The sequence below is a fragment of the Notechis scutatus genome, chromosome 2, assembly GCF_049901735.1.
Source record: "Notechis scutatus isolate UNSWTSFEM ecotype Mainland chromosome 2, rNotScu1.2, whole genome shotgun sequence".
Classification (NCBI taxonomy): domain Eukaryota; kingdom Metazoa; phylum Chordata; class Lepidosauria; order Squamata; family Elapidae; genus Notechis; species Notechis scutatus.
In genome coordinates, this window is record NC_142010.1 from 73,514,589 (window position 1) to 73,527,509 (window position 12,921).

The following is a 12,921-nucleotide window of genomic DNA, read 5'->3' on the forward strand; positions in this document are numbered from 1 at the left end:
CCAACTGGGGGTTGTCTTATACGCCGGGTCGTCACGTGCGGCCAGTCAGGTCTCCTCCTGCAAACGGAGCCCTGAGGAGACACTTGGCTTCAGGCGCTCCCGTCTTCCCTTTGCTTTCGAAGGTAAAGCGAATTATTTTACAAAGCCTCCCCTGCCCGAGAGGGCAGCCCAACCAACGATGGGAAGCTAATTTCCCGGGGCCTCTTCCGTTCCTCCCGACCTCCCTACACTCGCGCCTCTGACGCGCCGGTCCCTTCAGCCCAGCGACCTTTTCCACCTCAAAGAAAGGCCGGGCGGAGCCGCTCCAGCGAAACAGCCACCACCCTTAGCCCGACGCGGGAGAACGGGCGAGGTTAGCGCCACCAGCCCGTCCTTCCTGCCTTTGGAGGCACCTGCACGAGTGCCTCCGCGGCTCGGTTTCCCCTACCCGGGTCCTCCTTTCGTGCGGAGGGCTGCGGGAAGGCGCTCGCCCGAGAGGATCTCTCTCTCTCTCCCCGCAAGGTCAACATCTGCGCTGCAGAGGAGAGGGCTGCAGCCGGTTCCTCCTGCTTGCTGAGTGGTGGGAAGCCGCGGCCCGCCCGTGCGAGATTTGGCAGCGAGGGGCAGGAGGAGGCACGCACACACCCGCGGCTCACTTTCCCAGCTCTGCCCAACCCTTATGGCTCTGGCGCGGCCCTGGCAGGATGAGCGGAGGGTCCAGCGGGAGGCGCCGCTGCCCGCCAGGGCCGCGCCAGAGCCATAAGGGTTGGGCAGAGCTGGGAAAGTGAGCCGCGGGTGTGTGCGTGCCTCCTCCTGCCCCCCGTTGCCAAATCTCGCACGGGCGGGCCGCGGCTTCCCCACCACTCAGCAAGCAGGAGGAACCGGCTGCAGCCCTCTCCTCTGCAGCGCAGATGTTGACCTTGCGGGAGAGAGAGGAGAGATCCTCTCGGGCGAGCGCCTTCCCCGCAGCCCTCCGCACGAAAGGAGGACCCGCCGGTAGGGGAAACCGAGCCGCGGAGGCACTCCGTGCAGGTGCCTCAAAGGCAGGAAGGACGGGCTGGCGGGCGCTAACCTCGCCCGTTCTCCCGCGTCGGGCTAAGGGTGGTGGCTGTTTCCGCTGCGGCGGCTCCCGCCTGGCCTTTCTTTGAGGTGGAAAAGGTCACTGGGCTGAAGGGACTGGCTGGCGTCAGAGGCGCGCAGTGTAGGGAGGTCGGGAGGAACGGAAGAGGCCCCGGGAAATTAGCTTCCCACGTTATTGGGCTGCCCTCTCGGGCAGGGGAGGCTTTGTAAAATAATTCGCTTTACCTTCGAAAGCAAAGGGAAGACGGGCGGCAGCAAGGGAGAAGGGAAAGCAACGGTGGAAAGTCTCCCGATATGAAGTGCCCCACCAACGCAGGCAGCACCATATCTGGGCATGCAACAAAGTACTTCCTAAGAGGCCGGCCTCCGCCGCACCGCCTCCAAGTGGGGGGTCGTCTTATACGGCAAGTATATAACAAACTCTATATTTTGAGTGGAAATGTTGGGGGTCGTCTTATACGCCCAGTCGTCTTATACGCCGGCAAATACGGTATATTTTGCATTTTTAATTTAAAAACTTAATCTTTAAACGTATCATTTTATTTTTTAATATATTTAAGCATATATTTTCTATATATTATTTTAAGCTGCTGGCTTTGGACTGTAATAAAGAATACCTACCTGTCTGCAGTTTTCTTTCCATCTTCTTGTCAGCAGTATTTTATGTTGCATTTTAATTCTTGGTATTTTTATTTTTTTTAAAAAAACCTTACTTTCTGGGTTAATTTCAGCCTGAGAATGTAGAGATTGTTTCTAATTTACATTAAAGGTCCACTTTTGTGGAGAGGTAAGTTTGGAACCAACTGATAGAGGTCCATTAAATCCCTGGCATTGCAAGTGGGTAACTTAGAAACATTTCCCCATCAGCAAAGGTATGCAGAATATTCTTCTGACAGCACTTCTGCATACCATTAAAGGATGATAATTAACCCAAAACTAACATTAGAAATCTTCTTCGTCAATTTTTATTTATTCATAATGATGTAAGTCACCTTTCAGGGATAACATCATCTTCTTTTGTGTTTGAACAATACACCAAAAATGTTTTGACACTGGCAACTCATTCGAGCAGGATAACTATAATTTATTACTGTGCTCTCCCCCTCTCCACACACTGCCCTTTACAATTTTTAAGTATATTTCCTTTCAGAAATGTCAGGCACTAAGTAGTAGTTTATTTTCCCTGCCAACAAAGTGGAAAAACCTCTGGCCCTAAAGCATCTGTATGACTTTCTACTATACGGAAATGTTCTCTAGCACTAAATCTTTAGAAATAAAAAATGTGAATATAAAATCCTAGAGCTTAATTCACGTAGTCTTATTGCAATATCTGCTTCAAAATATATTTATAGCCCATTCAAATGTTGCCAAACAACTAGCTTTTAAAAGTGCTTGTTAAAATCCATAAAACAGTTATGTATTAAACATCTGGAACTAAACATTATAATACACACTGAAGCCTGTATTGCCTACTGTATTCATTTCCTGAAACTAAATCAAAACCAAATATTTAAACCCAGCTTCATTTGCAATTTAATAAAGGCCTCTGATATAATTAATTAATAGAATTTTAGACATTATCAGCATTGGCCATAAAAGTCCTATTTCAGCCATATATTATTGAAAAAAATAAACAAAACTACAGTATTAAAACTTAGAGGTCTGAACATCAGGTTTTAAGCATATTATTATTTATAGAATGCAAACATAAGTCATAATGGGTTTCAGATGAATAACATAATGAGGAATGAGACATACACATTCGCAAATCTTGTAGGCTTTTACAATTTCTGGAACTGTTGATTCAAGAATTCAGGTTCCTCCCTCCCTTCTCCAGAACCTTTACTATAAGCAAAATTAAATATCATATAAAATGCTAAGCAAAAACACAGAAATAAATTCAAATTTAGCTTTCTGCCCAGTATATAATTCCTAAAAAGCATAAATTTCTTTCACATACTATATTAGAATCTTATCTACATTTAAATGCTGTCAGATTATTTTAGCTTGTTTTATACTTTAGAAATTTATTTATATTCAGGCAACATGAATTCATTATCATACATACTGACTACTTTTCTACATTTGTTTAGGATCCAAGAAGAATAAATGTAAGACACCAGTTGGATTTATACTTTTTTTTTGTCAGTGTATATTTATCTACAACTAGTTGAATAATCAGGAGGTGGCATTTATAATGAGAAATTTATGCCATAGGTTTATGCTATAAAGCTGTTATGGATTGAGTCCTTCTATTAATGTTTCCAGCCAGCAGTCATGCTCTTTCTTTCAAGACCACAGGTAGTCCTTGACATAAGACCAGTCATTTAAATCCAGAGTTACAATGGCTCAGCAACGTGTTTTATGATCCATAAAGCAATTCTGGCCTTCATAAAACAATTACTCTCACAGTCATGTGATTGTGATCTGGTATTTGGCAACCTGCTTGGCACTTACTGGTTGCCAGGCACCCCCAGAAAGTCAACGAGGAAGCTGGGAGAAGGTTGCAAGGTGCTGCTGCTTGCCAAAGGGTTTTCCCTCCCTTCCATGCATGGGGGAGGAGGGGCGGGAATCCTTCATTAGGCTGCAGAAATAAAGCTCAGATCTTCACAAGCATTGCTTCATTTCTTCAGCCCAGTGAGGAGGGAAGAGGAGCTCCTGCTACTTCGTTTTTTCAGCCCAGTGCAACAGGTCTATTTTACCTGTCCACTTTCGGCTCTTTTGCCCCATATGCTTAATGACCACAACTGGAAAATCTGGGATTGCAATAGTTGAATGAAGCCTTACTTGGGCATTCGCTTAATGACTGCTTTGTTCAACAACCAAGATCCCAATCTCAATTGTGCTCAGAAGAACTGCAACACTATTCCTCCAATACCACCCCATCAGAGCACTTTAGCAATATAAAGTGCTTCTAATCAAAATGTCTAATCAGTATTTTATTGGAAATGCTCAGTCCTTCTTATACTGCAATTGTGGTAGTGCAGTTGAAGCCTACCCCTTGTCCAATGTTGCACACACAAATGGTTGGAATTTGGATAGTATTGCTGTACCCATCAGCCTGTCTTTTTGATCTTCCCATAGACACTGATGTATGTCTCAGGAAAACTATATAATTCAAGCTCAGTCTTTGTTACATGGGCACAGCAATATTTTCTTTGCAAAAATATAGAACCGATTTCTCATTGCCTTTTCTAGTAGAGTTACAACAGAGATACAGGCAGTCCTTAACTTATGACCACAACTGAGCCCAAACATTCTGCTGTTAAGTGAAACATTTGTTAAGTGAGTTTTGCCCCATTTTACAATCTTTCTGCCTCAGTTGTTAAGTGAATCATTGCAGTTGACAAGTTAGTAACCTGGTTGTTAAGTGAATCTGGCTTCCCCATTGACTTTGCTTATCAGAAGGTCATAAAAGGGGATCACATGACCTTGGAGCACTGCAACTGTCATAAAATTGAAGCATGCCAAGCATCTGAATTTTGATCATATCATCATGGGAATGTTCAAAGGACATAACTGTTTGAAAAAAGGTTATACATTGCTGTTGTAACTTTGAATGGTCACTACATGAATTGTTGTAAGTTGAGGACAACCTCTACTTAAAAATGACATGATGGGAAATAGATTCTAGTTTTTTAGTTAACATTTATGTGATTGTGACAACAATCAGTTGTCAATAATCTTTTTATATTTTTCATACAATCAATTTGCTAGCTTCATGAAACATTCGCCATTTTATTTTTTATTATTTTTATTTATTGAGGAGGAATTTCTTGGTGAAGGCTTTGGGTATCATGAGCATATGGCAAATAACTCAATTACCAATCCCTGAATACACAGAGTAGTAATTAATTTCATTTTTTTCTGAGTAATTCAATGGCATTCAAAATATTTCAGCTAATGCTCATCAAATTGGTCAGTGAGACCAATACTTGTGAAACATTACAGCAACCATAGTGGATTGTCTGTTAATCGCTAAAATGATTAGAGACTTAAATGAAAGCCTAACTGCTTCTCTATGAATTTGTCCTACATCTAGGGGTATTATTGAAAGTTTTTCTTTGATAAGCCTATTACAGGGGTCGCCAATCTTTTGGACCTCAGGGACCAACAAACTCATAATTTTAAATCCTGGGGAACACTATGGGCATGGCCTAATTTGTGGGTGTGGCTTGGTGGTCATGTGACTGGCTGGGCATGGCTTGTATGCAAATCAGGCAAAGCAGGCAGGGAGATTGAGTTGCTCACAGATTCATTCAGAGATCTATCTTTGTGCCATCGGCTAGCTCAGTCTGTCACATAAAATTTCTTGCAAGCAAACTCACAAAATTAACTCACAAGAAACCATGTTAGTAAATATTGAATTTTTTATTTAAAAAAGAGCAACTTTTACCCAAAATCAGGCAAAGCAGGCAGGCAGACTGAATTGCTCCTAGAATCACAGATTCACTTATAGAGATCTGTGTTTCTGCCACTGGCTAGCTCAGTCTGCACTGCTTCGGTCCTAAGGAAGATTTGGCTCATCTAAAGATTAGCTAGAAACCAGAACAGCTGATGGTCAGAAAAAGGAAAAATAGCAATTTAGTAGGCAAGTTTGCCAAGTAAGGAGTGAGTGGGCAGGGACAGTTCCCGCGGGCCATGTGGGCGGCACAGCCTTGTGTTCCTGCGCAGCCTGGATTAATTGCTTTGGGGGAGTGCTCTGGGGGTGACATTTCTCTGTGGACCACTAACATTTTCTCCCGAACCACCAGTGGGCTGTGGCCCACCAGTTGGCGACCACTGGCCTATTATACTGTCAGGAAACAAGAAGGCAAAAAGCATTTTCTATTATATCACTCTGATTTTGCAATGTTTTCCCTGGAGATGTTTCATCAAATACTGTCCTGGTATTTTGCAGGGACCAGGTAAAATTATTTGCATAAACTTCTATCATTTTGTTGCAGCCACACGCATTCATATGAGCTCATATGAACAAATTAAATATTCAGCTTCCAGAAAGCTTGGCTCAGATTCTAAGCCAAGACCACTAGTTATGGCTCTATTGTAAACCAGGACATCTTTGCAAGAGTGACTTGATCGTCATACAACTGAACTATTTTACGTGGAGTTGCCTTTGAAGATGACTAGAAAGTTGGAGTTCCTGCAGAACAAAGCAACCTCTGTTATTAGAAAAGATTTGCTACTATGGCTATTCTGAAGTTAATGTATCAAGTACAAATAGGCTTTTGGTCCCAATTCAAAATGCTAGTCATTATCTATAAAAACACTATACGGTACAGTATCTATAAGGATCGTCTTGCCAAATAGGATTCTGTCTTGTCTGGCTAACTAAACAAGTCCTACTGGAATTTGCCTCATTGGTGTAAAAGATATCCAGTTGGTTTCAGTGATATCTCTTCTCTACAACAGCCCTCAAATTTTGGACTACATTAGTAGCTGAAGAATAGTTGATTCTGACTTTTCTTTTATTTCCAAAGGTACTGAAGATAGTTTTATTTCAATAAATTAGAGTAAATTATTATGTTTATGGCTAATATATCATGTTGTTTTTGTTGTGTATTCCTTGTCATTGCCCAAACGTGTGATGGGGGGGGGGGGGATAGAAGCATTAAAGTAAAATAAGCTAGAAGGCCTTTTAAGAAAATAGGTAACTGAAACCCTATCTTGCGACACAAAAATGCATGTGGCAGACTAAACTATGTTAAATATCATATCATTATATTATTTTAATTTTTAAAGACTGTATGTTGTAAGGGTCTACATGACTTAGTATGCCAAAAGATAACTTTATCAGATGTACTTTTTGAAGAAATTATACTAATTAAGTGATATAAACTGCAAATAATTCCATGATAAAACATTAGTTTGAAATTTGAGACAAGCTATAGCTGTGGATTTTGTTTGGTTTGATTTGGTTGTGGATTTTCATTGAAATTCTGCATAAATTTTATCCAGTAATACCAAATGCTTCTAAAATAAATCCTGACAAAATAGATGAAGCAGCAAAAAGGAGAAAAATAATTTATTCAAAAATCCAGGTGCACAATCTTTTCAAATGTGATTGCACTGACAAGTAGCAAGTACTTTTCCAGTGCTAGGACACATTATGCAGAAATGCTTTCATTAATTTGTTCAAACATAAAAAGTTTGATAAGAGTACATGAAGCATATCCAAAATCCTCATTCATTGTTCTCTGCTTTTAGGTTTGTGGTGAATTGTTGGACACAAATCTCTATTAAAACTTTTAAGTATCTTTTCATATATGGAGTAATTATATCCTGCAGAATTTTATTTCACTCTTTTTATTTTGATATTTTTAAAGTGGTACAGGCTCAGATAACAATTATGGGTAGTCCTCAACTTATAAGCAGTCACTTAGTGACTGTTTGAAGTTACAATAGATCCCCCAAAAGGTACTTATGACCTGGTTTTGAAGTTCTGAAGTCTGCACACCTTGCAGTCATGTGATTCATTTTGGGCATTTGACAATTAGCCCACATTAACTTGACATTTGCAAGGTTACATGACCTCAATTTATGACTTTTTTTGGCCTGCATTTACATCAATAAAAATGTCCATTGGCTAAAATGGGTTCATTAATGACTGTGGCATTCACTTAGTGACTGTGGCATTTGCTTAATATCTGCCACAAAAAAGTCATAAAATCAGGCATGGTCACATGGTGATCCATTCAATGATCGCCATGATTTACAGCTGTAATTCCAGCTCAGATAATCCTTCCATATAATAGAAAGACAAGTGCTAGAATATTAATGTCATAATTTAAATATTTAAGAAATATTATATGAAAAATTTGAATTACCAAACAATGTGACTTAATTGTATCTTGTTCATTAATACTATTACAGTTACCATTAGAACCACAAAAATGCTTAAGATAAATTATCAAGGTAATATGTTTGAATTATTTATGATACTTGCACATTCATGAAAACAATACACCCTTTAGAAAAAAGATAAAAATGATTTTTTAAAATACAAAACTCCTTATAAACAAGTACAAAACTTAGTGCAAATATGCATTTCTTTCAAAGCACTTTATGAATATAACCATATGATTAGATTCTAAACAGAATCCATTCTTCCCCAGATATATTAAGTTAAAAATTAACATTGTGTCAATAGTAATGAATATGTTATTTCTAGATATTGGGGTTAACATTCTATATACCAAAGAAATAAACTGCTCTAGTTTAAGATAGTGATTGTGTATCTTTTGGGCTCAGCATGTCAAAAAGGCCTAATTTGATTCTGCTGGCGTGACATTGCTCCACAAACGAAACAGAGAGAATTCTCCACATATTTATTTGAAAAAATAATCATGTGTGGCACTAGGTATTATACAAGGAAACAACAAATAAGTACAAAAATAAAATAAGAGTAAAACATTTTGGAGGGTTTCAAAAATAATTGTTGAATGTTGGGAAATGTTTATATTGTGACCCAAAACATCAAGGCATGTCATCTTTGACACACATATCATAGCTTTGACATCACTGGTTCTAGAAAAATAAAAAACAAAACTGTAGATTCTGACTTTTCTTGCTACTGCTTTATTTTGCGAGATTGGAGGTTTTGGACTACTAGAGTGAAAGGACCATCATTAGGGGGAAAAAATCTATCCAGAATGCCAATCATTGTATTTCAAAACATAAATTTTCATACCTTCATAGCTGTAAATCCTAAGAAAGCACCTTCATGAGAATATTTTAAATATATTTATAGATAGAAAATATGTTTTTAAAACCCGAAAACAACTTTATAGGTGATCGCTCTGCAAAATGTGTTAATACAGAGGTAGGATATGTGAAGTACTAAACTTGTTTTACTTCCTCTATCAATGTGTGTTCTAATGAGAATGACACTTGTATTATTAGTCTACATTGCTTGGACTATGCAATTTATGAGCTATATATTTTAGCAATTATGGTTTGTAAGTTTGGCAGGTTTTCAACACTAATTCATTTTTATTTTAATGAAATAATGGAAATGAATTATTATTTATTTATTAATACATGAGGCAATATGATACCTTAAAAACTAAGTATCCATTAGTTTATGCAGGAAATCAATAGTTAAACAACAATAACTATTACCATTATCATACAGGAATAGTTTGTGTATTTATTTAAAAAAGAGTTTCTGGTTCCATTTTTATATTTAATAAGACATGAAAAAGAAAGAGTCAAACTTATAAACAGTTGGACTGCCCAATCATTTTATTCTTATCTATAGGACTAGAACATAATTCAAGAAAACTGGACCAGATAATGCTTACAATTCTGTACAAATTGTGGAGTCCATATTATGCTGACTAATATTAATATATCACTGAAATGTCTTACATATGAAACACAGTAAACTATATTCTTTCTTTCTTTCTCCTGGTGAGATTCAGAAGGCCCACATCTCTAAGTAAAACGGTTCTTTGTGGATGACAGGTGTTATTAGAAAATGTATATGCTATTAACTTCTTTAACAGTTCTGGGCAGAGCAATCAACAGCTATAACTGATACTTTTATAAAACTATTATCCATCATTTGGAGTGGAGAAAGAAAAAGCACTTGTACATGAAAGCAGTAATCCTACTAGAAAATTGTAAACCCAGTAGAAAGCCATGTTTACTTACTTCTATTGTAGCTCTAATTTAAATATATAGCTAGGAAAATGTTTGAAATAAAATTCTGCATACTCATGATCTAAATTTGGAAAAAAAAGTTATTCCCTTTCATATCTCCACAATTTTGCTATCTTCCTTAAATCCAAATGTATATAACAAATGCATTATTTCAAGGGCTGTTTCCTTCAGAAAATTATTAGTCCTATTACAGTTTGTAAATACTTTGCAAGGACTGGGTTTTCACTATGAAAGGCCCCACCTGAACATTAATAAACCATTAATTCTGGTTTTATGAGGATAACACATAAAATGGCATAAAAATATCATATGGGATACTGTATTTTTGTGATTTTTACACTCCTTGCAGGCACACAAGCGAGAAAATAAACCAAGAAGTCAGATTTAATTTATGGAAAGGTAAACTGACTTCAACCAAAGCATGCAGATACTCTGTTGTGACATTAAACAATATCAGAACAGAGAATGACAATAAACACTCACACCAGACTCTCTTTCTCAGAACATACAAATATAATCCATTAGATTCTTATTAATTTTACACGTAGCATTTAGTTTAAAATTTATTTTTTTAAATTTAAAATATTGCATGAAGACAGGAGAAATAATGAAAGCTTGAGCTTCAATATGAAGTTTAGAGTACTGTAGTGCAATGAAATCATGGTGTGTGATCAGTGACACGTCCATAGAAATTTCCAGCACACATTGAATAGCCTTGCTAAAATTCAGCATTCATTAATGTCAGTAGTTTCTATATAGTTATATTTCACTGAATTTTGACTTGTTAATTTCTAGAAGGCACAAAGATGAACACCATTACCATGGTTGTATGTTACAGTATCAGAATGTTTTTAACTTCATATAGTATTTTGTTTCTAGAAGAAAAGAGAGGATTCTTGTTTGCATAAAGAAACCTTGAAGAGTACAGGATTGCAATAACATACTATTTTTGTAACAGTTTCAATATTTAACAAGATAACCCCATCAAATCAATTTCATCTATATGTACAGTTTTATACAAAAGTAAATCTAATTATTTTCAATTATTTTCTTGCAAATAAAGAGGAATAGGATGGCAAAAAAATTGTTTTTTAAATCAGAAGTGTGATGTTATTTCTCAGGTTCCCTATGGGCAGAACTGAAGCCCTACAAGAGACTCTTAACTGGCTCCCGTGACTTGAACAGAAGAGGCTTTAGGTACAAATGACATACTTAGTTTTGTTCTTCTGATATTTTTGAATAGGGTTATGGTGTCTTTTATTGTAAACTTCCCAGCATCACTTTATACAGTGAGATGGCATATCAATCTGATTAATAAAAACAAATTAAAATAGAGCTGACAACCATACCTCAACTAAAAAGAAATATCAAGGGCATCAAGTACTGTAGTATGAGTTTCAAATCCCAGGTCAGTTCTCTTTTGGGGGGGGGAACAAACCCAAACCGCTGCCCAGAAGAGAAAGCACCAGGGAGTCACGATCAACAGAAGAGGAAGTGGAATTAAAAAGATACTACAATTTCATTCAAAGCCAATGAAGCCGAGAGCGATGCGGTGAGAAATGGCTTTTGGAGACTAATTTGGGGGATAGTGGACGGCCCCGCACACGGGACAGCTGCAAGACCTCTTAATTTCATCGGCGTTTATTTGTTCCCTTAAAATAAAAGAACTTCTCCCGCCACAAATCGCCTTTCGTCTCGGAGAGGAAACCAAGATCTCCAACTACGAAAATGCTCCTCCTTTCTCTCTCTCTCTTTCTCCTATGGGCCAAATACAAGCTTCCTTGCTTCCTTCCATCCCCTCAATTGCCTCCGCGCCCGCCTCCCCCCAATACGTTTCGTGTCCGCCTCCACCTCCCGGATCCTTCTTCGCTTCTCTTCTCTTGAGCGGCCGCTCGCCCCAAGGGAAAGCCAGGCGTCCCCTTCCGTCCTTGGCCCACAGAAAGGGCGGAGGGCATAGCGAGCGGTCCACGTTTCCCCGCGCCCTCCCCCTCCCCGCCGAAGGATCTCCCCTCCCGTCCCTTGTCGGAGCGCAACAAGCCTTCCCGCAGACTGAGCATGCCGGAGGGCAGTGCCACCTTTCTCACCTGCGCCTCCTCTCGGGCTGCGGCGGCTGCTCCCGGCGGTGCCCCCCCGCGGGCTCCCCCCGCGGCGGCGCCTCCCGCTCCTGCTCGCCCATCGCCGCCGCCGCCGACGGCATCCAGCTGCCGCTCCCGGTACAGCGCCCAGAGCCCCACGTTGGGGAGGAAGACGAGGGCGGCCAGCGCCAGCCCCACCGCCTGCAGCAGCCGCTTCTGCTTCCGCCGCATCCGAGACGCCGCCTGCGAAAGGGGCTAGCGCGAGCCCAACTTTCCTCCCGCGCTGAAGCCGATGACAGCGACGCTCGAGCCCCGGCGCGAGGCTAACCAGCCGCCCAGCTCAGCCCGTTCCCTCCGTTTGGCAAGGCACTTCCGCTCTGGGGGCGGGCACTCCCACTCCTACCTCGAGCGAGGAGGGTGGCCGCGCAAAGCTCCGCCCACACTTCGAGCTGGACCCTCGCTTCGTTAAGCTTGTCGCGGGAGAGCGCCGGCTGTCCGCTTTGCTTACCCCTATCGCCGGGCAATGGTACCGGCCGCGCGGCTTTTTTCTCTTGGGGGTAGCGAATGACCTGCCCGGCCCAAAGCATTTTTAACCCTGGAAACGGTGGAGGCGGGTGAGCGAAGGCGGGTCGATTTCAGCAAAGCCCCGCTTCTCCCCGTGAAACCACGAAGAAAGAGAGCGAAGGCAGCCAAAGAGAAGGGCGCAAAGGAGAAGGGGGCGGGAAGGGGTCGCGTCTTGTCCCTTGAGAAGAGGAATCGGGGAGGCGGTTTCTACTTTTACGGGGGGGGGGGGAGGAGGAGGAGGCTGGCTGCTCTAACGTGAATAACGTTGTTGGAGAAAGAATGAAATCCAGACTTGGATGCTAGAACCACAGGAAGGCGGTGAAATAAGTTGAATAAAGAAAAAAAATCAGCAGAGCTTTTGTGTGTGGAATAAACCCATCTTTTCGATGTTAGCCCCTGATCAAACTCTGCGTCTTTTAAATATTCGCTGCAATTTCTCTCTTCTTCCCCATCCTATTGTCTGGCTGCCAGGCTTCCTAGGTGAAGGTTTTCTTTTGCTTTAACTGCACTTGTATTCGAGGAATTATTGTAATAACAGGAATTTTATTTTATTTTTATT

The 12,921-nt window shown here is 40.6% G+C and overlaps 1 protein-coding gene across 1 annotated transcript in view; it reads right to left on the reverse strand.

Annotated features, from left to right (window-relative positions):
- The window catches only part of GALNT10 (polypeptide N-acetylgalactosaminyltransferase 10), a 61,679-nt gene extending 49,502 nt beyond the window's left edge, over nt 1–12,177 (reverse strand). Inside the window, exon 1 of the mRNA XM_026685778.2 lies at nt 11,808–12,177. Within this exon, the coding sequence (XP_026541563.1) occupies nt 11,808–12,029 (222 nt within the window). The 5' untranslated portion in view covers nt 12,030–12,177. The remainder of the gene's footprint in view (nt 1–11,807) is intronic.
- Between the last annotated feature and the right edge of the window lie 744 nt (nt 12,178–12,921).